Below are 26,876 nucleotides of genomic sequence, written 5' to 3'. Positions count from 1 at the left end.
CACCAGTTTGTCTCAGTCTTCCTGTTTGACACCTAAAATGTATCAAGTTACTTCATGTACTGCAGTTGTGCATATACCATTCCCTCCTCTGTTCCCCACACATAGGTGAACTGCTTAATACCCACCTCTCCAGTCTTCTTTTTATATCCACAAAGTAAATAAAATTTGAAACTGGGATGGAGAAAAGCCCATGATTGTCATCTACTCTAAAATGTATTCTACTTAGTGGTCAGTACTACACATACAATATAGGCATGACAGTACACTGATACGCTCCACTATTCCTGTAGTCAGAGATTTGCACATGTATATGTATATGTGGTGTGTGTGTGTGTGTGTGTGTGTGTGTGTGTGTGTTGGAGGAGAGTCAACTGAATTTTTTTACCTTTCCATAGTATTACAGCTATCACCACTAGACTATGTTCTCAAGAATAAATCTGTAATAGATTTCTGGTTGCCCTCTTTGCCTTCTGTTTTCACACTCTCATGACAAATATAGTAAATAAGGCTAGATGGTACCACAATGATTGCTAGGAAAGATGCTACATGTCTGTACCGTCATGCAGAGGGAAGCTCCCATGCACTTGTAAGACTTAACAAATCAACAATAGGGGTAAGAATCAATACACATTGTAATTCAGCTATTATATACTAGAATTTACAGTGTTCATTCTTCTTTTACTCCCTGCCCAATGTCCTGTGAAAGATAAAGCATCCATCTCCTGACACAGTTGAAGAAAGAGATGTAGTAGGTTTAAACAGCAGTACTACCAAGCTTCAGAGAGAAATCTAGCTCCTTGAGAGTACAGAAAAATAATGTGTCCAATACCCAGCTGAGGAAATGACTCAAAGTGAAAAGGGTTTACTCTCAAGCCTTACCACCTGATTTAAATCCTGAGAACCACATGGTAAAGAGAGTGAACTAATTTGTAAGTTGTTTTGCACACACACACACACACACACACACACACACACACACACATTTACACACACACATATTTACACACATTTAGAATACTGGTCATATGAAAAGAGAACTGGTGATAATGGAACAGGAAGTATTAAGCAGAGCAAAAGATGGAAGGGTAGAGGAGGGAATATAGAGAGCCATGACGGACCTTGAAAGTGCCACATCAAAACCCATTAGTGCTGAAGCTTCCTACAGTATATAAAGGGACACGTATACAAGAAGTGTTTGACTTACTTTAATCTATAATGAGATGCAATATCTCCTTTCACAGTATAGACTCTTAAATATATATGACACTACTAGGCATTAGTTGCATATATATTAATTGTTAATCAGTTTTGTCAGTGTGATTCCATATTTTCTTAAAAATTTAGAATCTAATGCTAATTTACTTATGTGCCCTCTAGTTCTTGAAAGCAGGAGACTATTTTTGAAGACAGCATACACTTGAGAAAAAAGACATGGAGAACACAAGCTTGTATTGATTTTGAAGCTCCATCCCTGTGGCTAGCATGAACAGTGTTGGGAAGTGCTATACAGACAACCAGTGAGAAAACATTTAGTCATCAGTGTTAGCTAGCTTTGAGTCACTTGAGCTACAATAATGACAGCCTTGGCAAACCATGCTTGTGTTATAATAGTTGTGTGGATATCATTGGAGTAACACACAATTTTCTGACTTGACATAAGACCTATTCCACAACCTGACATAACCCAAACCTGACTCTGTTAACTGTGAAACCCTATGGCTAGGCTTCATGTTCTGCTCTCGTTCTACTCTAGAGGACATAATTCCCCACTGTTATCCTTAACATGGGCAAGAACCGATGACTGCCTTCGTTATATACCCTATGGGAGGACATAACACCATTATATTTCTAAGTGAACCTAGTAACAAACTGCCCTCTAAGATCTTATCCTTATGCCTATAAACCAGTACATTTATGAACCATCATCAGAGAAACTTCTTTTTATAGCAGAGATTAATAGAACACAACTGTTCAGCATGTAGACAACAGAGAATGGAGTGGTCATCTCTAAATTGGCCAGTTGTATTCTAATATAGCAGAGTCCCCTTGACTCTGGCATCATCATGGAAGAGGATGCAAGGAAGACTTAAGAGCTAAAGGTAGTGATTATCTGTAATGAAATACTGTTTGCCAGGCAAGACCATTCACATATGAACTCACGGTGGTTATGGCTCTGTGTGTAAGACACGTCCAAGACAGATAAAATCTCAGCATAGACAGGAAATGAGAGTCTTGGAATGCCATTTCTAGCTTAGGAACCACTGAAGGCTTCCAAGAAAGGGAGAACCAGAATTTTTCAGGGATGTGGCCCCTGGGATTCTATGTATACATGATAGTCATGTTCATACAGAGAACACTACGTTACAAAATAAATTCAGTGGATTGAAGAAAATGCATTCCCAACAACAAAAGTAGCAGAAAATGTAAGGATAAATATAGGTGAGAGGACTAAGTAGTAAGGGGCATAGAAGAGTTGGAGGGAAGTAGAAAATAGCTATGTTTGATCAGAACTCATTATAAGCCTGTGTGTATTTTTCAACCAATAATAGAGAAAAACAAATCCAGTAACTGATAATAGTCATGTGAAGAACATTTGAGTTTCCTGAGATTTCGGCCTCAGAAAAATGTTTGCTATTTCTATTTTATTCCTCATCACACTCAAAAATCTCAAGCACTGCTCCTACCTCTCTGCTAAATCCTAAGAACTGAAAGAGGTGCAAGAATTATTTCCCAGGAAATACAAACTAATTCTGGAACCATTCATTTTGCTTTATCTGTCCTGCTGTTCCTTTCAGATACTTTGCTGCCCTTAAAAGGTAAAATTTCAAAATGATTCTGAGCAGGGTCACCTCAAGAACACTAAATGTTGATAGAAAATGAATGTGTGATATTATTTTTCCGAGTAGTTAAAGACAGGTAGATTTGTATACTTGTGGTTTTTACATTGAGGATTTTACTTTAGAATATCCATATAATAAATAACTATATAAATAATAAGCTTACTATGGGTAGAATAATGCAGGACGTTGGACCTTTTGAGTGATGTTCATTAGTTTGAAATGAAGACATTCAAGCCTTCATAATTTGCCTTGAATTGCCAACAGTCCCCAGCTAGACTTCTTGTTGTGCTTTACAATTATTCTATTTTACTAATATTTACATGTGAGATAAAAATTATATTAAAATAGAAAAATAGGTTCTAGGGAGATGGCTCATTAGATAAAGTACTTGCTGTGCAGGACCTGACTTTACATCCCAGTTCTAATATTAATCCGGGACATAGATTTCATTATAGTTGTAATCTCAGTGCACAGGAAGTTGAGGCAAGGGAATCCCTAAGCAACCAGGCAAGCTGTACTAGCAGGGTCAGTGAATACTGGGGTTAGTGAATGATTATGTATGCAAATAAAACAGAGAAGAACCAAACACAAGTTGTTGTTACTTGATCCTCAATTACATACCTGAACTTTAAAAACTGAGCTATTCTTCCAGCTTTTTGGCTATTCTATAATTCCTAAAATAAATACTAAAAGGAACCGGTTTCCCAGACCTGAGTCTACACATATACTATGCAGAAGACCTATAAACAGCAAACACTTTCTCATGAGTGAAGGTGGAGCTAGCAGAGAGGACAATCTGCAGCCTCACTTATGAAACATTTGGTGATCCTATAATCCAAGATTCAAAATTACTTTAGGCACGTCTACTTAGTGAATAAAGCATCATAATAAGTAAATGCATGGAGGTCTTGAAGCTGGTAGAATAACTCAAGCAGTAAATTACTTGCCTTACAAACATGAATACCTGGGTTCAAATGCGAGGATCCATAATAACAAGTTGAGCATAGTGGTGCTTAGCTGCTATTCCAGCTTTAGGAAGGAGGATACAGGTAAGTCACTAAAACTCACAGGCAAGCCAACTTGTTAAGTTTTAGAAGATTTTGCTTTTTTTAGAATACTTGAGTATCAAATAAAAAATATTGCTACTTGTTAGCAAAATATAAAAGCTTAAATAAATTACATATGTCAGATGCATTTAGATGTTTTCTTTCTTTTTTGTGTCCTCGAAGGAAATTGATTTACTTTTTCTTCTCTGTCTCTTTTATTAATTGGGTATTTCTTATTTACATTTCAAATGTTATTTCCTTTCCCACTTTCCTGTCCATTAGCCCCCTAAACCTTCCCCTCCCCCTTCTGGAAGAGTATTCCCTTCCCCATTCACCACCTCTTACCCTTCCACCCCCTGACAATCCCCTACACTGGGGGTCCAACCTTGGCAGGACCAATGGCTTCTCATTCCATTTGTGCCCAGAAAGGCAATCCTTTGCTACATATGAAGCTGGAGCCATGGGTCAGTCCATGTATAGCCTTTGCGTAGTGGTTTAGTCCCTGGAAGCTGTGGTTGATTCGCATTGTTGTTCTTATGGGGTTGCAAGCCCCTTCAGCACTTTCGATCCTTTCTCTAATTCTTGTAATGGGGGTCCTAGTCTCAGGTCAGTGGTTTGACACTAGCATTCCCCTCTGTTTGACATGTTCTGGCTGTGTATTTCAGGAGAGATCTATATTCAGTTCCTCTCAGCATGCACTTCTTAGCTTCATCCATCTTATCTAGTTTTTATGGCTGTAAATATATGGGCCACATGTGTGGCAGGCTCTGAATGGCCATTCCTTTAGTCTCTGCTCTAAACACTGACTCCTTATTCCCTCCTATGGATATTTTTGTTCCCTTTTTTAAGGAGTGAAGCATCCACATTTTGGTCATCCTTCTTGGGTTTCATGTGGTCTGTGGATTACATCTTGGGTAATTTGAGCTTTTGGACTAATATCCATTTATCAGTGAGTACATAACATGTGTCTTTTCCTGTGATTGGGTTACCTCACTCAGGATGATATTTTCTAGTTCATTCCATTTGCCTATGAATTTCATGAAGTCACTCTTTTGGTAGCTGTGTAGATGTACCACACTTTCTGTATCCACTCCTCTGTTGGATGGCATCTGGGTTCTTTCCAGATTCTGGTTATTATAAATAAGACTGCTATGAACATAGTGGAACATGTGTCTTTGCTGTATGTTGGAGCATCTTTTGGGTGTATGCCCAGAAGTTATATAGATGGGTCCTCAGGACTGCAATGCACAATTGTCTAATTTCCACAGAGGTTGTATAAATTTGCAATACCGCCAATAAGGGAGGAGTGTTCCTCTATCTCCATGTCCTAGACAGCATCTGCTGTCGCTTGAGGTTTTATCTTAGCCATTCTGACATTTGAGGTGTGAGGTGTGAGGTGGAATCTCAGGACTGTTTTCATTTTCATTTCCCTAATTTCTAAAGATGTTGAATTTTTTTAAGTGTTTCTAGGACATTTGATATTCCTAAGCTATGAATCCTTTGCTTATCTCTGTACCCAATTTTTAATAAAATTTGGCTCTCTGGAGTCTAACTTCTTGAGTTCTTTGTATATTTTGGATATTAGCCATCTATTTGATGTAGGATTGATAAAGATATTTTCCCAATCTGTTGGTTGCCATTTTGTCCTAATGACAGTGTCTTTTGCCTTACAGAAGTTTTATGATGTCCCATTTGTCGATTCTTGATCTTAGAGCATAAGCCATTGGTGTTCTGTTCACGATAATTTCTCCAGTGCCCATGTGCTTGAGATGCTTCCCCACTTTCTTCTATTAGTTTGAGTGTATCTGGTTTGATGTGGAGGTCCTTGATCCACATGTACTTAAGCTTCTTACAGGGCATTAAGAGTGGATCGATTTGCATTCTTCTATATGCTGGCCTCCAGTTGAATCATTTGTTGAAAATGCTCTCTTTTTTCCATTGGATCATTTTAGCTCCATTGTCAAATATCAAGTGACCATAGGAGCGTGGATTCATTTTGAGGTCTTCAATTCTATTCCACTGGCCTGTCAGGGTCTTCAATTCTATTCAACTGGTCTATCTGTCTGTCTTTGTACCAATACCATAGAGTTTTTTTTTTTTTACCAATATTCCTCTGTAATACTGCTTGAGGTTAGGGATGGTGATTTCCCCAGAAGTTCTTTTATTGTTGAAAAAGATTTAGCTATCCTTGGCTTTTTGTTATTCCAAATGAATTTGCAAATCACAGTGTCTAATTCTATGAAGAATTGAGTTGGAATTTTAATGGGGATTACATTGAATCTGTAGATTGCTTTTGGCAAAATGTCCATTTTTAATATTTTTTAATCCTGGCAATTCATGTTCATGGGAGGTCTTTCCCTCTTCTAAGATCTTCTTCAAGTTCTTTCATCAAAGACTTTATGTTCTTTTCATATAGATCTTTCACTTGCTTGGCTAATGTAACACACAGGTATTTTATATTATTTGGGACTATTATGAAAAGTGCCATTTCCCTACTTACTTTTTCAGCCTATTTATCCAAGTAGAGGAAGGCTACTGATTTGCTTGAGTTAATTTTATACCCAGTAACTTTGCTGAAGTTTTTTTTGTATCAGGCTTAGTAGTTCTCTGGTTGAACTTCTGCGGTAACTTAAGTATACTTTCATTTCATCAACAAATAGAGATATTTTGACTTCTTCCTTTCCAATTTGTATCCCATTGACCTCCTTTTGTTGTCTGATTGCTTGGGCTAGGACATAGAAAACTATATTGAATAAGTAGGGAGAGAGTGGGCAGCCTTGTCTAGTCCGTGATTTTAGTGGGATTGATTCAAATTTCTCTTCATTTAGATTGATGTTAGCTACAGGTTTGCTTTATATTGCTTTTACTATGTTTAGATATGGGTCTTGAATTCCTGTTATTTCCTGGACTTTTATCATAAAGGAGTATTGAATTTTGTTAAATGCTTTCTCAGCATCTGATGAAATGATGATGCTGTTTTATCTTTGAGTTTTTTCTTTTATACAGTGCATTGTGTTGATGGATTTCTGTATATTGAACTATCCCTGCATGCCTAGGTTAAAGCCTACTTGATCGTGGTGGATGATCGTTTTGATGTATTCTTGGATTCAGTTTGCAGGAATTTTATTGAGTATTTTTGTGTTAATATTCATAAGAGAAATTGCTCTGAAGTTCTCTTTCTTTGTTGGGTCATTGTGTGGTTTAGGTACAAGAGTAATTGTGGCTTCATAGGAGGAATTTTGTATTTCTCCGTCTGTTTCTATTTTGTGGAATAATTTGGACAATATTGGTATGAGGTCTTCAATTTAGTTCTGTTAGAATTCTGTACTAAATGCATCTGGTCCTGGGCTCCTTTTGGTTGGGAGACTTTAAATAACTACATCGATTTCTTTAGGAGTTTGGGGTTGTTTAGATTATTTATCTGTTCCTGATTTAACTTTGGTACCTGGTATCTGTCTAGAGAATTGTCCATTTCCTCCAGATTTTCATGTTTTGTTGAATATAGGTGTTTGTAATTGGATCTGATGATGTTTTGAATTTCCACAGATTCTGCTGTTTTGTCTCCCTTTTCCTTTCTGATTTTGATAATTTGGACACAGTCTCTGTGCCCTCTGATTAGTCTGGCTAAGGGTTTATGTATCTTGTTGATTTTTTTCAAAGAATAAGCTGTTGATTTTGTTGATTGTTTATGTAGCCTTTTTGTTTCTACATGATTTTTTTCTGCACTGAGTTTGGTTATTTCCTGCCTTCTACTCATCTTGTGTATTTACTTCTTTATGTTACAAAGCTTTTAAGTGTGCTGTCAAACTGCTGATGTATGCTTTCTCCTGTTTCTTTTCTCAGGCACTCAGAACTATGAGTTTTCCTCTTAGTACTGCTTTTATTGTGTCCCATAAGTTTGGGTATGTTATACGTTCATTTTCATTATATTGTAAGAAGTCTTTAATTTCTTTCTTTATTTCTTTCTTGACCAAGATATTATTGAGTAAAGCATTGTTAGACTTCCATGTATATGTTGGTATTCTTTTGTTATTGTTATTGAAGACCAGCCTTAGTCTGTACTGATCTGATAGGATACATGGGATTATTTCTGTCTTCCTGTATCTGTTGAGGTCTGTTTTGTTACTAAGTTCATGGACAATTTTGCAGAAAATACTATGAGATGCTGAGAAGCATGTATAATCTTTTGCTTCAGGATGGAATGTTCTATAAATATCTGTTAAGTCCATTTGGTTCATGACTTCTCTTAGTTTGTCTACGTCTCTGTTTAATTTCTGTTTTCATGACCTGTTTCTCTATGTCTTTGTTTAGTTTCTGTTTGATTATCTGTCCATTGATGAGAGTGGAAAATTGAAATCTCCTACTATTATTGTGTGAGGTGCAATGTATGATTTGAGCTGTAATAAAGCTTCTTTTATGAATGTAGGTTTCCTTCTATTTGGAACATAGATATTTAGTATTGAGAGTTCATCTTGGTGGATTTTTCCTTTGATGAAGATGAAGTGCCCTTCCTTACCTTTTTTTGATGACTTTTGGTTGAAAGTCGATTTTATTCGATATTATAATGGCTTCTCCAGCTTGCTTCTTTGAACCATTTGTTGGAAAATGGTTTTCAAGCCTTTTACTCTGAGGTAGTGTCTGTCTTTGTCTCTGAGGTATGTTTCATGTATACAGCAAAATGCTGGGTCCTCTTTACTTATCCAGTCTTTTAGTCTATGTCTTTTTATTGGGGAATTGAATCCATTGCTATTGAAATATATTAAGGTATAGTGATTGTTACTTCCTATTTTTTTCATACTTAGAGGTGGAATTATATTTGTGTGTGTCTCTTCTTTTGGTTTCATTGTAAGGAGATTCTTTTCTTGTTTTTTCTCTCCTTGTGTTGGACTTTTCCCTCTATTAACCTTTGTAGGGCTGGATTTGTTGAAAGATATTGGGTAACTTTGGTTTTGTCATGGAATATCTTGGTTTCTTCCTCTATGTTAATTGAGAGTTTTACTGGATATAGTAGCCTGGGTTGACATTTCTGTTCTCTTAAGGTCTGTATGACATATACCCAGGATTTTTGGCTTTCATAGTCTTTGGTATAATTCTTATAGTTCTGCCTTTATATGTTACTTGACCTTTTCCCCTTACTGTTTTTAATATTCTTTTTTTTTTGTTTTGTGCCTTTGGTGTTTTGATTATTATGTGAAGGGAGAAATTTTTTCTGGTCTAATCTATTTGGAGTTCTGTAGGCTTCATGTATATCCTTAGGGTATCACTTTCTTTAGGTTAGGGAAGTTTTCTTCTATAATTTTGTTGAAGATATTTACTGGCCCTTTAATTTTGGAGTCTTCACTTTCTTCTCTACCTTTTATTCTTGGGTTTGATCTTCTCATTTTGTCCTGGATTTCCTGGATGTTTTAGTTTAGGATCTTTTTGCATTTTACATTTTCTTTGACAGTTGTGTCAATGTTTTCTATGGTATCTTATGCTCCTGAGATTCTTTCTCCTATCTCTTCCGTTCTGGGGGTGGTGCTTATATCTATGACTCCTGATCTCTTCCCTAGGTTTTTTTTCTCCAGGGTTGTCTCCCTATGTGCTTTCTTTATTAGTTATGTTTCCATTTTTAAGTCCTGGATAGTTTTATTCAATATCTTCCATTTCGTTGCATTTTCCTGTAATTCTTAAGTGATTTTTGTGTTTCCTCTTTAAGGGTTTCTACTTGTTTACTTGTGTTGTCCTGTACTTCCTTAAAGTAGTTACTTATGATCTCCTTAAAGTCCTCCATCATCATGATAAAGTGTTATTTTAAATCTAAATATTGCTTTTCCAGTGTGGTTGGAAAACCTATGTTTGCTGTGGTGGGAGAACTGGCTATGATGATGCCAAGTAGTCTTGATTTCTTTTGCTTGAGTTCTTGTGCTTGCATCTTGCCATAAGGTTGTCTCTGGTATTAGCTTCTCTTGCTGTTTCTGATTGTGGCTTGACCCTCCTATAGGACTGTCAGTATTCCTGTAGACCTGTTTTCCTGTTTTCTTTCAGCAGGTTCAGGGAACAGACTGTTCTGCTCTCAAGCATGTAGTCACTCCTGGCGGCAGTTTTTCAGCTCTTGGGGAGGGCAGGAACTGAAAGGGTCCTTACCACTATTTCTCCTAGATTCCTGTGACCAGAGTGCACAGACGACCTTAGGTGTTTTCCTCCTAAGGAATTGGGTTGGGAATGTGGACAGAGAGTAGTTTCCCCTGATTTCCTAGGAGTGTCTGCACTTCTGAGGGTCCAGCTTCCCCCCCCCATCCCCTGCCTCCAGGAGGATTTGGGTGCAAGGATCTGTTTGACTGGTTTGGTTCAGTTCCGGGCACAGACCTGGACTGTTCCTTCCTGCAGCTGACTCCTCCTATATTCCTGTATCCAGAGGCACTAGGCAGTTTCCTCTTGGGCCAGGATGGGTTAGATGTTTTCTGATGAGATAGTTTAGGTTGGTCTCTAAAAGCTTCCATAGATAAGAATATTGAAGAAAGAACAGTTGCTGCATTTTTTTTTCTGTTATGATTGCAGAGAGGAGTTCCTTCCTGTTTAAAAACAAGTTCCTGTGAGAGTTATTTTCTCTATGACTGGAGGCACAGTGATCTGGCCTTGAGCTACCCCAGCAGCATAAAGGTGAAATGGGTCAGCCCTTAACTATTTGGTTTGCAGTCTTCCCCCCATGACTGAAATGCTTTAGCTTATGAAAGATTTTAGGAGACTTCTTGAATAGCCATTGGACCTTTGAAAGAGCTCCTCCACTCTCTTTTATTCTCTCCCTTTTCCTCCCTGTTTTCCTCCCTCTCTATTTCTTTCCACTCCCTCCCCCATGCCCCCTTCCTACCCTCTCTTTTGGCTTGGAAGAGAATTTATGGAAGGAGCTCATCCTCTGTGTAAGAGATAGGGATTTGCTCTTCTGGGACCTTACAGGAACAATAGAAAAACAGCTAGCATTACACAGATAAAATAGTATTCTAGGAAGGAAAGCTAAGCATCTCTCTTGGGTTTGGAAAAGCTTAAAAGAAAGGAAGATGTCCTAGGTAGAATGACAAAGAGAAAAAGAGATTTCTAAAGAGATAAGTTTAGTTGTAGCATCAGGCTATTAAATAGGTATTTTGTAGATAGTTCAGAAAACATACCTACCTAGATAAGCTATTCAGTTTTTACCTCAGCTTAGGCCTTTGATGTCTTTATCTATATAAATGTTAGATAATTTAAATAGCTACAAGTTTCAGACCATTGATATATCCTACCTCAAAATAATAATAATCTTCATAATAGTAATAACATTGATTTATAATATCTCATCATATAATATTACTATTACTAATGATGATAATACCAATTAGTAGAAGATGTATTAGTAGTTGTAGTAGTAATAGTTGTATTATTATTATTATTATTATTATTATTATTAGTAGTAGTAGTAGTAGTAGTAATAGTAGTAATAGTAGTAGTAGTAGTAGTAGTAGTAATAGTAGTAGTAGTAGTAGTAGTAGTAGTAGTAGTAGTAGTAAGGTAAATGGAGCCTGAAGATGACACATGATGTTTTCCTTTGACACACACTTATACACATACATGAAATTACATACAACTAACACATGAGAGGCCCTTCTATGAGTATTATACTATATAATGTGTCTAAATTTAATAACATTATGCTCACATATGCCTATACCTGCAACATTCAGCAAGGTACCTGCTCCTCTTTGTAGAACATTCTCCTACATATAAAATAAGATCTTGGATGAGCAAAGACCCCTAAGTCTGGGAAAATCTTGGATGAACCATACACCTGATTCTTGTATCATGGAACATGTATACTACAGGATAATCTGTATGCCATAGTTCAAGTTTAAGGACTAACAAAGCTCTAAAGAAAAACTAAGCGGGAACTTCACCAAATACACAAGGAGATTTTTAAAAAGATGAAATCACATCGGATAAGTCTGTAAAAATGACTCACATAATCCTCTTGTGGAGGACTCAAAGTGGATTCCTAACCCCTACATCGGGGAACGCACAACACCTGTAGATTCAGCTCCATGTATCCCATGTTCTATTATGGCTTCTGCAGACAAGTAGAACATATGTACATAGACTAGTATTTGACTGGCATGCATGAGATCCTAGGTTCTTGTCTCCAGGACTCAGGCATGAGTATGCAGGTGCATGCGCATGCACACACATGCACACACACACAGACATACATGCACACACACACGCACACACAGGAGGGGGCATATACACACACAATGAAATATTATAGAAGGTATTCTTGGTGTAACAAATTATTTCATTGCTACTACTCTGTGATGTTTTGGTGTAGCCACATGATTAATACTAATACACAAGGCTGTATGTTCTCCAGAGGAGGAAAGTAAGGATGATTTTCACAGCTTTGTGTGTTTAAGAGGCTCAGAACTTTCTCTGTTTTCTTACTGATCATGACAAATAGAAAGTGCCAACATCTATACAAATGATAGTGTTTAATAATCCATTTTTTCTCTCATTTTATCGTTAGGTCACATGTTTAAATTAGATGCTATCAACTAGTCCACTCAGGCAGTTATGACTGCATAGATCCCGCAGGATATTGATAACTGCATTTATGGAGGCCTGCTTAGGAGCTGTCTCACATCTGGGGATTGTGTTCAGGCTCGTATTCTCAGCAGTCAAGAGGCCAAAGCAGGAGCATATGTTAGTTCAAGGCTGCTCTGAGCAGAAGAATAAAATTGTTAGTTAAAAAGACAAAGAAAAGAAGGAAATGAAAGGAAAAGATCTGAAAGAAGAAAAGAGTAAAGGAATAGAAAACAGGAGGAGAAAAGGGAGGAACACAAACACATATTTTTAATATTGATTTCATGATTAAAAAAAGAGGGCTAACATTTATCATGTATTTCATAGTTCATAAACTTGGTAAACTTTAATATTATCCCAAGCTCCTTAGTCATTCAAAACTATGAAATTTCAGTAGTATTCTAGAATAGGGTGTTTCACAGGCACACTACCACATTTCCTTTATTCTGTGCTGGGAAATGACCAATACCCTTTGTACATATTTTAAGTGTTTCACCAAGTGACCTACATCCCCAGTCCTGAACTTATTTGAAGTGCATTAAATGGAAATCATGGGCTTCAGCCGGCTCATCTGGGAGCCTGGAGCTTTCATTCAGCAAGCATGCATGATGTGACTACCATTATGGGGTCCTCAGTGTTCTTTAACCTATGAGGCTACCCACACTAATGAATTTTGATTCTTCCTTTCTAGTCCCATTTTCTCATAGTGAAATGAATCAAAATGTAAAGAAAATCCCAAAGACTTCTGTGGATTGTTAATAACTAGCATTGCCAAGAAAGATTGTGTGTATGTGCATTTTTGTTGCTGTTGTATTACATGAATATGTCATTTTGTATATGTATGTGGGTGTATTGTATATGTGTGAGATATGATGTGGTATGATATGTGTGAGTGTGTTTGTGTGTGTGTGTGTGTGTGTGTGTGTGTGTGTGTGTATGGTATGTGAGTGGTGTGGTCCAAGGTGGTATGTGTACAATTTCTGGTGTGTGTGTGTGTGTGTATGTGTGTGCATGTTGTGGTGTATGAATTGTGTAGGGTATGTGAATATGTTTTCTGTGTGTGAGTATGGTCTGCTATCTATGCTGGGTCTGCTTGTATGTGTTGTGTTGTATATGTTGCATTGTGTGTGTGTGTTTGTGTGTATGTGTGTGTGTATGGTCTGTGAGTGGTATGGTCCAGGGTGGTATGTGTGCAATTTCTGGGGTGTGTGTGTGTGTGCATGTTCTGGTGTATGAATTGTGTGGGATATGTGAATATGTTTTCTGTGTGTGAGTATAGTCTGTTATTTGTGCTGGGTCTGCTTGTATGTGTTGTGTTGTATATGTCACATTGTGTGTGTGGTGTGTGTGTATGTGTGTGTGTCTGTGTGTTTATGTGTAGTGTGGTATGTGTATTATTCTCTGCCAAAATAGAGAGTTAAGAACTCTAAGCCTTTTTCAACCATGAACTTGGAATGATGACATATAAAGGAACCAAATTCTCCATGTAAACAAACTGCCATGACAGAGGTATATGATCTGTACTTCTAAATGCAAACATCTAAAAATATGTATGCAAGTGAGGGAACAGACTTAAAATTTCAAGTGTTAATGTTAAAGATTATTTCCGAACTCTGTTTCATTGGAAAGACATCCATGAAGGCTCTTCCTTTGGATGCTAAGAACTCTGGTTATTTGTGTTTTAATTGCACAGGGTACCTAAAATTCTTCCCCTAATTGTCAAGATCTAAATCACATCTTGGAAGTTTGAACCTTGGCAATAGATCCTGAATTTCCTATTGACAGAGTTTGTGAAAGCCCAGCTGAATTAATCCCCCAACTTAAATCTTTCTGCACAAACATCTAACCCACAAAGATCATACCTAAACCTTAATTATGTAGACTGACTTGGCTGACTAAGGAATGGCCACTAACATTAGCTTAGTGCTGTTTCCGGTACCTTTCAAAAATGATTAGTGCACTTTATTCCTTTTCATTTTCCTTGTAAGTGGTTGAGGAGCTGTGGAAGGAATAGAACAAATTCCATTTGCTAACCCCCCTCAACAGGTGAATTAACAAATCTGGGAGTTAAGGAAGATTTTTAACCATCTAGTCTTCAACTCCCAAGCTGGGATGACAGATCTTTCCTGATTTACATAACAGCTGCATTAAGGTTGCTATTTTTATTTTATTTTTATTTTATTTCCCAGTGGAACTGATTATTTGCATTGTGGATGGATCATAGCCTTCCTGGATTCTCCCTCTCATTTTGGCTGGTCATTATGTGCTGGTATACATTTACCAGCTGTATGCTTTCTTCCTGTTTATAGTCAGACTTGAATATACTCAAATCTGCTGTTATACATTGGAAGTAAATATTTTCAGTGCATAGTGGATTTTATGTGTTTCCTAGGGGATTTTAATATTTTAAATGATGTCCAGAACTTGCAGGAAAATCTTTTCCCCTATTTCAAATGGTTTAGCATGTCTGAGTGCAAGGATACAGTTTGTTGAAAAGAAAAAAATCTGAATTAAAATGTCTGTCTTGGATGGAAGAGGAACACTTAAAAGAGTCAGGAAATAAGCAAAATTCACATGTCTCATGAAGTTCTAGGAGCAGCTCATATTCACAATGTCCCCCAGATGTTATAATCACTATAATTGTTTAGAAAGAGAAGACCGCTAGATCTTCTGAACTGTCTGAGGGATGAAGCTGGGCTTTTCAGGCCTTCATTTCTAATGAATCATTAATGTTATAGTAAGTGATTTCTGAGTCACAGTAGTTCGAACAAGACATGCAACGGTTCATTGAGTAAGATTTGAGTGGACTACTTGCTTGGAGTCAAAAGTGCCATGTCTGGAGTAAGCAGATGTTTGTTTCTTCACATTGTCTCAGAAAATGCTACTGAGCACCTCCAGGTCTGCAGAACAGAATTTCATTGAAATGAGACTTTTACAATGTGGATTTCATCTTCAGGAAAATAAAGTAACAATTTCGAACACTCAGATGCAAAGCTGGTTGACACAACACAGAAGAAACATGAACATGATAATTATTGCAACAGGAACACACATGACTCAATAGACTGTTAAGAAAATATTTTCAGTCCTTCTTAGAAGGGGGAACAAAATACTCACAGGAGGAAATATGGAGACAACGTGTGGAGGACAGACCGAGGATAAGGCCATCCAGAGAATGTCACACCTGGGGATCCATCCCATATATAGTTACCTAACCCAGACACTATTGCAGGTGCTAAGAAATGCATGCTGATAGAATCCTGATATAGCTGTTTCCTGAGAGGCTCTGCCAGAGCCTGATGAATACAGAGGCAGATGCTGACAGCCAACCACAGGACTAAGAAAGGGTCACCAGTAGAGGAGTTAGAGAAAGGACTGAAGAAGCTGAAGGGGTTTGCAACTCCATAGGAAGAACAGCAGTATCAACGAACCAGAAACCCCAGAGCTCCTAGTGACTAACTAAATCGCCAAGCAAAGAATACACATGGAGGGATCCATGGCTCCAGCTACATATGTAGTAGATGATGGCCATGGGCCTCAATGGGAAGGGAGGCCCTTGGTCCTGTGAAGGATTGATGCACCAGTGTAGGGGAATACCAGGGGAGGAGGCAGGAGACAGTGGGTGAGCACCCTCATAGAAGCAGAGGTAGAGGGGATGGAATAGGGGTGTCCCAAGGAGAAATCATAAAAGGGGAGAATATTTGAAATGTAAATAAAGAAAATATCCAATAAAAGGAAAGGCAAAAAAAAAAAAACAAAACAAACAAAAAACCCCAAACAAACAAAAAAAGAAAAACTAAATAAATCTCAGGGCTCTGTTATAACACACTTCCATCCTGATTATTTAGTTGTCCAAACCAAGTCACCTGTCCTTGCAAATCACAAGTTTTTCTATTTGAAGAATGATTAGATTTCAGAAACCAGGAAGGAAGATACATGCTAGCTAATGAAAGTCCTTCCTGTAGACTTTTGGCAGCATGTAAGATATGGTGATGGTTAGTTACAAGTGTCAATTCGATTTAGTTAAGGAACACCCAGACAGCTTCTAAAATATTGTCTCCAGGTGTAGGAGAGGATATTTCTGATAGAGATTAGCATTTTAATCATGACCCTTAGTGGGGTGGCTCAATTTTCATCTATAGAGAAGATGACATGCAGTGCTTCAAGGATCAGATAAAATAAGGAGTTCGAGCAGTGGTGTACTTGCACCTATGACTGAGATACCTGGTCTCTCCTTCTCTTACCCAGCAGGACTTCAGTCTCAAACACTTTTTGTTTTGGAGAGTTTCAGAGACAGTTGCCCATTCTCAAGCTGCAGCTCAAGAGTTATTCCAACAACTATCTCTATTCTCAGATCTCTGAGCTCACAAGGATGTACTAGCTTCCCTGGTTCTCTAGCTTGTAGAAAGATCAAGGGGTCCTTTTATGCTTCTATGACCACATGATTAAGTTCCACAAAGAGCCTGTTCCTGCATATCTGTAACATCTATTATATGCCTAGTTGTATTTCTTTACATATATGTATTTATTAACAACAAATATGTGTATATCGTATTTTTTTACATATATGTTCATAGGCATGGGTAAATATATATGTACATAGTTTTCTATTTTTCTAGAAAATCCTAAAGAATACAAACATTAATTAGTTTTACACCTGTCTGCAAATTTATTATAATATTTCCTTTTTCCTTCATTTTTCAAGACCTCACACTTCTTAAACATTTCTGTCTTCTCACTTCCATTCTTAATGAGTTGTATGTTTCTTGATGTGGTCACTCTACATTTGTGTGAGACTTATGGCTTGTAATTGACCAAATATCATACTCTGAAATTTATTTATTGCTTAGTACTTTTCAGCCATGTCCTTGGAAAAGAAAAATTCTGTACAGATATATGACATAATCCCCAGTCTCTACGAGTTCTAACCTAGTTTAGGGAAGATGGCTATGTTTGAGTGTACCTATTCATGTGTCAAAACTGGGGCTTAGATATCTACAAGAGGTAGTGATTTTGGAAAGAACAGAGACATGAAGGACAGAAATGAATGTAATTAACTAAACCAGGGTGCTGTAATTATATACCATTATGCAAAGTACTACATTAAGGGGCTGAAAATGACAGATAGCTGGTGCAGTGCCTACTCAGGATTTGATCACCAGCACTGTATAATTCATGTATGTCCCCAAAAGCCTATAATCACAGTACTGAGGAGACAGAGGAAGGAGGATCAGAAGTTTATCTTCATCTGCAAAGTAATATCCATGCCAGCCTGAGTTCAAGACCTAGCTGCTGTAACAACAGAAAAATTCTGATGTTCCAGTGGCACGGTTGGCAGAGTTATTAATAACAATCTGCTACTGTACATTTGAAATATGTCAAGGCTGTAAAACAAATATCCACAAAATGTACACCCAAATAGAGTATGGGAAGAGAAGTCTGTATCAATGAACTAATTGCAGTAACCGTTTTACAGCGTTCATAGATGTCAAATTATTAATATATAAAATTAATATACAGTTGCTTCTTTTGCCTCAATAACACCATAGGGAAAATTACTGAGCTAATAAGAATTATGCAGATTTATTTCTCTGTACATTATTGATGTTATAAATATACTCTGGACAGAGACATGCAGACTTTGCCCCTGGGTAGAGTGGGGATGTGGGAGGAGATTTCTTGATGAATTTGTGGTATAGCCATGGCATTCTTCCTTGTGTTGAAGATCTGTCACCTTGGAAATGGAAATGAGGCACATTCCTCTGTGGAAGGTGCCTGATGTACGTGAGGCAAACCAGCAATACCTTCTGCCACGATATTTTTAAGTTATATGTTACATAAGCTTGCAAAAAGTGTGAATTCCTGAATACACAATCCTGTACTAATGGAGAAGTTCTTTGATACCTTTGACGCTATCAGAAAGTACAGCATTTGGTACCTGTGGAACTAGAGGGGGTATATTTGATGTCTGTTTATTCATAAAATGAAAGATTTAAAAGATTACATATAAAGTAGGGATTTTCAGACTCTCATTCATTTTGAGCCTTCATAGTTTATGAACAGGACATAAATCTAGTGTGAGAAAAAGAAAAACATTTTTTCTGAAATTTTCAGTGTCAGCTAATACTGAGTGGTTTTTTCTTAGTTTGCTAAATGTTGCACTCTCTTGTCCATTCACAGGAAAAAAATCTGTTCTTCAGAATGCTACCATGCTTTCATGTTTTTAACTAATATAATCATAATATATGCATATATATTTCCTATGTAGGTATATATTTACATACACATATATTCATTACTTTATCCACTCATATGTGTATACATTTTAAATTCTTGAAGTTCTTAGGTTATACATTTAATTCCCAAAGGGGATACAAACTAATTTTAAAAATATTTTATTTTTATTTATGCATATATGTCCCAGATATTTGCGCGCGCGCGCGCGTGTGTGTGTGTGTGTGTGTGTGTGTGTGTGTGTGTGATGCGCATAAAGGCCAGAAGACGGCATCTTAATCATATAAGTTGTATTTACATGTAGTTGCGAGCCACGCTTTATAGCATGTAAGGTCTTTAGGAAGAGTAAGCGACCTTTGAATTCCTCCCTCATGTTTTTTCTTCTAATGAGGCAAGTTCTAACTGATATAAAAGCTCATTGATTTGGTTGCACTATATGGCTACCATGGCCCAACTTTCCCACTAATTCCATTTACCTTTTACAATGCTTGGGTTACTGAGTTTATACTATTCATTCTAGATTTTTATCTGGGTAACAGACTTAAGTTCACATGTTTGTGAACCCAGCACACAGTCAACTGATCTCTTCAAACAATCAATCCTTTAAAAATAGCATTCTTATCTGTTTTGAGCAATCGTGTGAAAATTCTAGTACAGTGTCTAACATATAAGAGGTAATTTTGAAAAGTCAAGGAAGCATTGCCTATTAATTACCCCAAACAATTAGTTTGCAATTCAGGTTATATATCCCAAATGTAACCACCAACCTCAGACATTATTGCTGATGCCAAGAAATGCTTGGTGACAGGAGCCAGATATGGGTGTCTCCTGAGAGGCTCTGCCAGAGCCTTACTGATACAAATTAGGATGGTTGCAGCCAACCATTAGATTAAACAAGGGGACCCCAATGGAGGATTTAGAGAAAAGACTGAAGGAGCTGAAGGGATTTTTAAAATCATAGGAAGAACAACAATATCAAACAATAAGACCCCAAAAGACTTCCTGGGGACTAAACCAACAAACAATGGGTACACCTAATTTGAACCATGATTCCAGCCACATATGTAGCAGTAGATGGCATTGTCCTGCATCAATAGGAGGAAAAGCCCTTGGTACTGTGAAGTCTCATTTCCCCAGGGTAGAGGAATGTCAGAACATTGAGGTAGGAGTAGGTAGGTGGAAGTGGGAGCATCCGCATAGAAGCAGGAGGAGGGGAAAATATGGAAGGGGGGATAGGATAACATTTGAAATTTAAATACATAAAATATCTAAGAAAATAAAATTAGAAAAACTTTTCAGAAACAGTTTGATTTGTACATTCATTTAATTAATATACAGACAAAACATCTGGTATATAGTTTGGGCAATGTCACAGGAAAAGGTACCCTCCTGGTGATTTACACACGAGAGAGAGAGAGAGAGAGAGAGAGAGAGAGAGAGAGAGAGAGACAGACACAGACACAGACACAGACACAGACAGAGAAAGAGATGAAGAGACAGAGAGAGAGAGACAGAGAAAGACAGAGACACAGAGATAGAGAGACAGGCAGGCTTGCCTCAAAGGGACAATGAGAGTCCTGCCATTACACTACACACTGGCGTAGAGGGTAAGTTCTGTATCCCAACTTCATGACTGAAGCTCCTTTTCTTTCTTCTCAGTTAAGACTCTAACAAAGATAGAAAGGGAGTCAGTCACTAATCTCTTTCTCACACACACTGGTCTATGGTAGAGTACCCAGGCTCCCCACTAAGCCAGAAACAGACAAGTATAATTAATCACTATAGAGATAGTGTCTCCAGTCAGTACATGTCTAGGAAAGAGGTAAGTGGCCTAAAACTAGATCCAAAATGAATAAGTGTCCTTGGAGATAGACTAATTATCCTGGGAACCATTTCTAGAGCTGTATTAAAATGACTCAACATGTGTTTTGTTCCTCAAGTAAAAACGAGGCCTCACTGCTTGTTTTCTAGCTTTCTGTCTCACAGTGCTAAAGTTATTCTCAACATGGGCTTGTAGTCTAGCTCTTCAGTAATACTGCATGACAGGTATCATCCTCTATGGCAAAGATGTAACTCTGAGCTTCGCCAGTGGCTTGCTGACCCCTATGGAACACCAGAGTATCATGACTAACATGTGAGCTCTGGCTGGTCAATTTTGAAGCTATTTTTCTTGCTGCTCCATCCCTCTCCCAACTTTGATAATGAAACAAGATGCTATTACAGCAGTAATAAGCATAAATCCTGAATTTAGTTGAGTTGTGTTTTAACCCAAGTATTTTCCTACAGTATGATGTTGGGAAAACTATGCCATTTCCCTGAAGTCCAGTAACTATAATTAGTTGAAAAATGTTACAATTCATACTATACAGTAGTGTTGCTATGGAGTAATATGATAATGAAATAAAACAACTAATAAAAGTTGGTACTAATTTACAAGACTAGCTTGGATTATTAGAATGGATGTTATACCAATAGCTTTTTAGTCTAGTACACCTCTATTACATTAAAAGAACTCAGTTCCAGAGCATACTGCATATCATCCATAGGAGTTCATGGTTTGGTATAAAAAGACAGCAATTCTCTCTAATATATGATATGTAGTAAATGCTAAATAAACAACTGCTGAACAGTATTATTTGGAAATGATAATGAAAGAAAGAATCATGTTCAGTATACAAGCAATGCTTTTTTTGTTTCTACCAAATGAATCGTGAGAGATATCTGTATCCTTAGATGGCTTTCTAAAATGATTTAAAACTCTGATATTCAGTTATTGATACTATTATAACAGTGGTCTTTTAACACATAGCATGAAACAAACTATAAGTATATAAACAAATATATAAATTAGAATTGGTGGTGTTCAAAATCATAAAGTGTTAACAAATCTACTGAAGGTTTAAAGATCAGCAATTCAATAATTGACTAAAATGTATTCAAGAATGCAAAGGTAAATCAAAATAGAAAATTTACCATAGTCAGCCTAATATATGCATGTTATACACTGATGAGAGGAGTGGGCATGAATGAGCAAAGGCCAATGGATATCCTTCACTTGTATACAAAAATTTATATGCATTTATAAGTGTGATGAATGTAGATGTGTGTACATACAAATGTTTATGTGTGTGTGTGCATACAAATGTGTGTTTGTGTGTGTGTGTGTGTGTGTGTGTGTGTGTGTGTGTGTATGTGAATGTACATGCACCTGGATATGTGTCAAGAGGCCCAAAGTTGACATTAATGTTTCACTAGATAGATTAACCTGACATACTCTGTAGTCACGAAAGAATGGATTCTTCACTGATTGACCAGATTGTATGTAAGAACATGTCTCAGGAGATTGTCTTTACTGTTAATAGATGTAGGGAGGCTAGCACACTATGAATATTATCTCCTGGATACATGGTTCCAGGGTGTAATAAAAAGCAAGCTAAAGCTGTAACAAAATCATCAGGCAGCATTTTACTCTTCCATGGTTTCTGCTATACTTCCTTGGAAGTGAGTAAGATCTTTGGTTAAAGGTAATGTAATAGCAAACAGCTTGCCTTCAGATTGATGCTTGTACTCCTGCCCAGGCTTCTTTCAATGAGGAATTGCAATCTGGAAGCTTGAATAAATACTTCCTCCCTAAGTTGCCTTTGGTCAGTGTGTTTTTTCAAAGGAATAGTTAGGAAACTCTAGCTAATAATATTCAGTTGTTCACCTTCTATGTTGCATCAAGCTCTTTTCTAATCCAGGAACTTAATATTTTCTAGTCTTGCTAGGCAGTTTGCTCTAGGCCTAGACAACATTCTCCTGAATGCTAAGGGTGCAGGCAGTTACCACACCCTCTTCGTATTTACATGGGTTCTAAGGATATGAACTCCTACCCCTATGCTGGTAAGTCTAGTACTTTTTTTCCCTCTGACCCATCTCCCTAGACCTGACACTTAACTACTTCTTAATCAAGAATAACTATGTTATACTAATAAGATTTTAAAATTTTGTAAGTTAGGTTCTTTTTAAAGAGAAATAATTTATTTCTCTATATCAGTCTCTGTACATCACAAAATCAATATCAAAATACATCTAAATATCCAACATTATATATGGTTAAGTTCACTTTGCATTAGAGATTAGTCAAGTATAACTTCTCTAGTTTTACCAGACCAAGTACTTAGGCATGGTATTCTCTATCTGTGTTCTTACTTTTTTGTTAAGCATATTAAACATGTACTTTAAAATAGTAATATCAATCTATTGGTAAATTAAATGTATTGATATATTTTAGTAAACGTTTCACTAACTTGTCATGAAGCCTGCTTTGGTAACTCTTTATTCTGACATATAAAATGTACCAAATAAAACAATTATTTAAAAAACAAAAAAACAAAAATCATTCAGTAGTTCTTATGACAACCAAAAACTAAATTAACAGGCCTAGGGATGGCTCAATGGATAGAGTAGTTACCTATAAGTGTGAGAATCTGTGTATCATACCAGAGAACTCATGATAAAAAGACAGACAGGAATAGTAGTGCATCCTTGTAATCCTAGCTCTGGGCAGTATACACAGTAATACAGACAGCCTAACTTCAAGTTTCAGGCTAGTGAGTCACCCTTCCTCATAAGAGTGCATGATGCCCAAGAAATATCACTCAGAAATATCCTTCTCACAATACATAATTGCATACATATAAGCAAGCATATACACTCACATATTGTCTGTAGACAAGCAAGTGATAGTTTATACACAGAATTTCACAGAATGCCTATATGGCCCCTTGAGAAAGAATGTTTCTAACATGCATGATGTCTTTGGCTCCAGATTTCGCACCTCAATAAACAACAAAAGCAACAGCAGCAGCAGCAGCAACAGCAACATAATACAAAGAATGCATTGTTAGATTTCTTGGTGGGAGGAATATGTTGACTATTACAAGATGGAAAGTATTTTTGTGTTGCTTTTAACAAGATGATAATCATTGAATTTTACCAATAAAGATTAGGAAGCCAGCTTCTGGCGCGAAAGCCTGCTAGCTCAGAGAGAAGAGAAAACACCTAGCTTACCTTCATCCTCAGCAGATGTCCCAAAAGGAAGTTCTCCTCCATGCAATCACAAATAAAAAAAATATCAAATTGATTGTCCCTCGTCTCTCCTTCCTGTCTATCCCTGTATCAGTTCTCCTGATTTCCTTTTACTCTCTGTGTACTTTTCTCTGTTTGCTCCCTATCAATTGGGTGTTTGTCCTGCCTCTCACCTATGGTTGGCTTTACTAAATTATGTTAACAATAAACAGAAAGCTCCTGGATTAATAATGTGTGCTAGGGATGAAATATACTACAACTAGATATGGGTTTTTGCAGTAAGTAATACAATCTGAGGGCTTCCAGTATTATCAAATATCCTGTAACATTTTTTATATAGACTTATTCATTTAGATTTCTATCTGAACTGTGACTTTATATGTTATCCTTGAATAGACAGAACATTTTCTCACTTCTTAACATTCAGGATATCCTCATCTAACACATGGATTTCAGGATTAATCACTATACTTACCTATTCTCCAGTTGAGTTGAGGTGGGCTGAATCTTCCATTGAGATCTGAGGAGCTGAAAAAAGCCAGTGGTGAGAGGAAGGAGGCCAATGGTTCATCACAATTGTCTGAAAAGATAGCAAGAGCAGGAGAGGTCAGATTCTATGAGCAAGAAAAATTTTACAAAGAAACAAAATGTAGGCGCTCTCATTTATTAACTATCTGCCCTGGAAAAGGATGGAAGCAAAATTTCAGTTTGAGTATTTACAGTTACTTCTCAAACCCCTCAAACATAGTATGACTTTCATTCATTGTAGAGAAAATGAAAGATAGAGGGGTTTGAGCCTACAACAATAGTAAGTATTGTAAGCAAAAACTCTCAGGCAGTTTCCTTTGAGTTTAAAACCTAGCTATCTATTCTTTTCTTTAGCTGAACATTTGAGTAAAGTCTCACAGCATGTCTGGGTTTAGTCTATGAGAAGGAAGACTCTTAGAGGTCATAGTTTATTCTCCCAATTTGAGCTTCAAAAGACACTTACAATAAATGTGTCTATCAAAATAGGATAATTTAAACTTCAGACTACAACTTTTATGTGAACAAGTGGAAGATGTGCTACTGATATATGTCCTCACTTATGTTACAGGAACTGAAAGAAAATAGTCTCAAATATTGTATAATCTTGAACTGATTGGAACTTCAATAGCTAACTTTCTATCCTTCCTTGGTAAGGGACATTCTATGGCTGCTTTGATAATAATAAACACTAAACACTATAAAGTCAGAGATGAATATATGTCTTGACAACAGGATTATATGCCTACAAGTTCACAGTAATCTATAGATACAGGATTTCAGACAGAAAGGTTTGTTTTTCACACTAGGCACAAATGATATACATAACTGGTTTAAATATTTGTGCTCAACCAAATTATCATTGAGATTTAATGCCATGCTAAGAGGCTGGATCTTTGAAAGTTCCACCCTCACTGTAGGTTAAGTGTTTCAGAAGTGTACTTTATCATCCTCTTTCCATCAGTCAAAATACTCAATGTGTTGTGCTTGCTACATAGTGCTACCTTGATATCTTATCCTCTAGAGGTGTCAGCCAACAACTATTCTTTATAAGTGATTCCGTCCTGTTGTAGCACTATAAGACAGATTAGGGGAGTTAGTCATCATGAGTTGTAGGATTTTTTTTTCTGAATCTTCCACGAGGTAGCTTTAGTTTTTGTGGGAGTTTATTAATGAATGTACTATATAACAAAACTCAAGTAAAGGTATGTGGAAAGAATAGGATGGTGAACAATGAAGGTAGGGATAAGAGAAAGGACCAATCAGTCAAGAAATCAGTTATTTTTTTTTAATTAACTTGAGTATTTCTTATATACATTTTGAGTGTTATTCCCGGTTTCCGGGCAAACATCCCCCTCCCCCCTCCCCTTCCTTATGGGTGTTCCCCTCCCAACCCTCCCCCCATTGCCGTCCTCCCCCCCAACAATCTAGTTCACTGGGGGTTCAGTCTTAGGAGGACCCAGGGCTTCCCCTTCCACTGGTTCTCTTACTAGGATATTCATTGCTACCTATGAGGTCAGAGTCCAGGGTCAGTCCATGTATGGTCTTTACGTAGTGGCTTAGTCCCTGGAAGCTCTGGTTGCTTGGCATTGTTGTACATATGGGGTCTAGAGCCCCTTCAAGCTCGTCCAGTTCTTTCTCTGATTCCTTCAACGGGGGTCCTATTATCAGTTCAGTGGTTTGCTGCAGGCATTCACCTCTGTATTTGCTGTATTCTGGCTGTGTCTCTCAGGAGCCATCTACATCCGGCTCCTGTCAGTCTGCACTTCTTTGCTTCATCCATCTTGTCTAATTGGGTGGCTGTATATGTATGGGCCACATGTGGGGCAGGCTCTGAATGGGAGTTCCTTCAGTCTCTGTTTTAATCTTTGCCTCTCTCTTCCCTGCCAAGGGGATTCTTGTTCCCCTTTTAAAGAAGGAGTGAAGCATTCACGTTTTGATCATCTGTCTTGAGTTTCATTTGTTCTAGGCATCTAGGGTAATTCAAGCATTTGAGCTAATAGCCACTTATCAATGAGTGCATACCATGTATGTCTTTTTGTGATTGGGTTAGCTCACTCAGGATGATATTTTCCAGTTCCAAACATTTGCCTAAGAATTTCATAAAGTCATGTTTTTGATAGCTGAGTAATATTCCATTGTGTAGATGTACCACATTTTCTGTATCCATTCCTCTGTTGAAGGGCATCTGGGTTCTTTCCAGCTTCTGGCTATTATAAATAAGGCTGCGATGAACATAGTGGAGCACGTGTCTTTTTTATATGTTGGGGCATCTTTTGGGCATATGCCCAAGAGAGGTATAACTGGATCCTCAGGCAGTTCAATGTCCAATTTTCTGAGGAACCTCCAGACTGTTTTCCAGAATGGTTTTACCAGTCTGCAACCCCACCAACAATGGAGGAGTGTTCCTTTTTCTCTACATCCTCACCAGCATTTGCAGTCACCTGAGTTTTTGATCTTAGCCATTCTCACTGGTGTGAGGTGAAATCTCAGGGTTGTTTTGATTTGCATTTCCCTTATGACTAAAGATGTTGAACATTTCTTTAGGTGTTTCTCAGCCATTCGGCATTCCTCA

General features: G+C 37.4%; 1 protein-coding gene across 4 annotated transcripts in view; it reads right to left on the bottom strand.

Moving 5' to 3' along the window:
* The window catches only part of Cntnap5c (contactin associated protein-like 5C), a 1,032,620-nt gene that overhangs the window by 793,938 nt on the left and 211,806 nt on the right, over nucleotides 1-26,876 (bottom strand). For 3 of the 4 annotated variants that reach the window (XM_039090654.2, NM_001415869.1, NM_001047866.2), the window contains 1 exon segment: nucleotides 24,252-24,356. In XM_039090654.2, the coding sequence (XP_038946582.1) occupies nucleotides 24,252-24,356 (105 nt within the window). 4 annotated transcript variants of the gene reach the window in all.

The sequence above is a fragment of the Rattus norvegicus genome, chromosome 13 (assembly GCF_036323735.1).
Source record: "Rattus norvegicus strain BN/NHsdMcwi chromosome 13, GRCr8, whole genome shotgun sequence".
NCBI lineage: Eukaryota > Metazoa > Chordata > Mammalia > Rodentia > Muridae > Rattus > Rattus norvegicus.
Note: the sequence above shows the minus strand (reverse complement) of the source record. Positions and strands in the feature narration are given on the sequence as shown.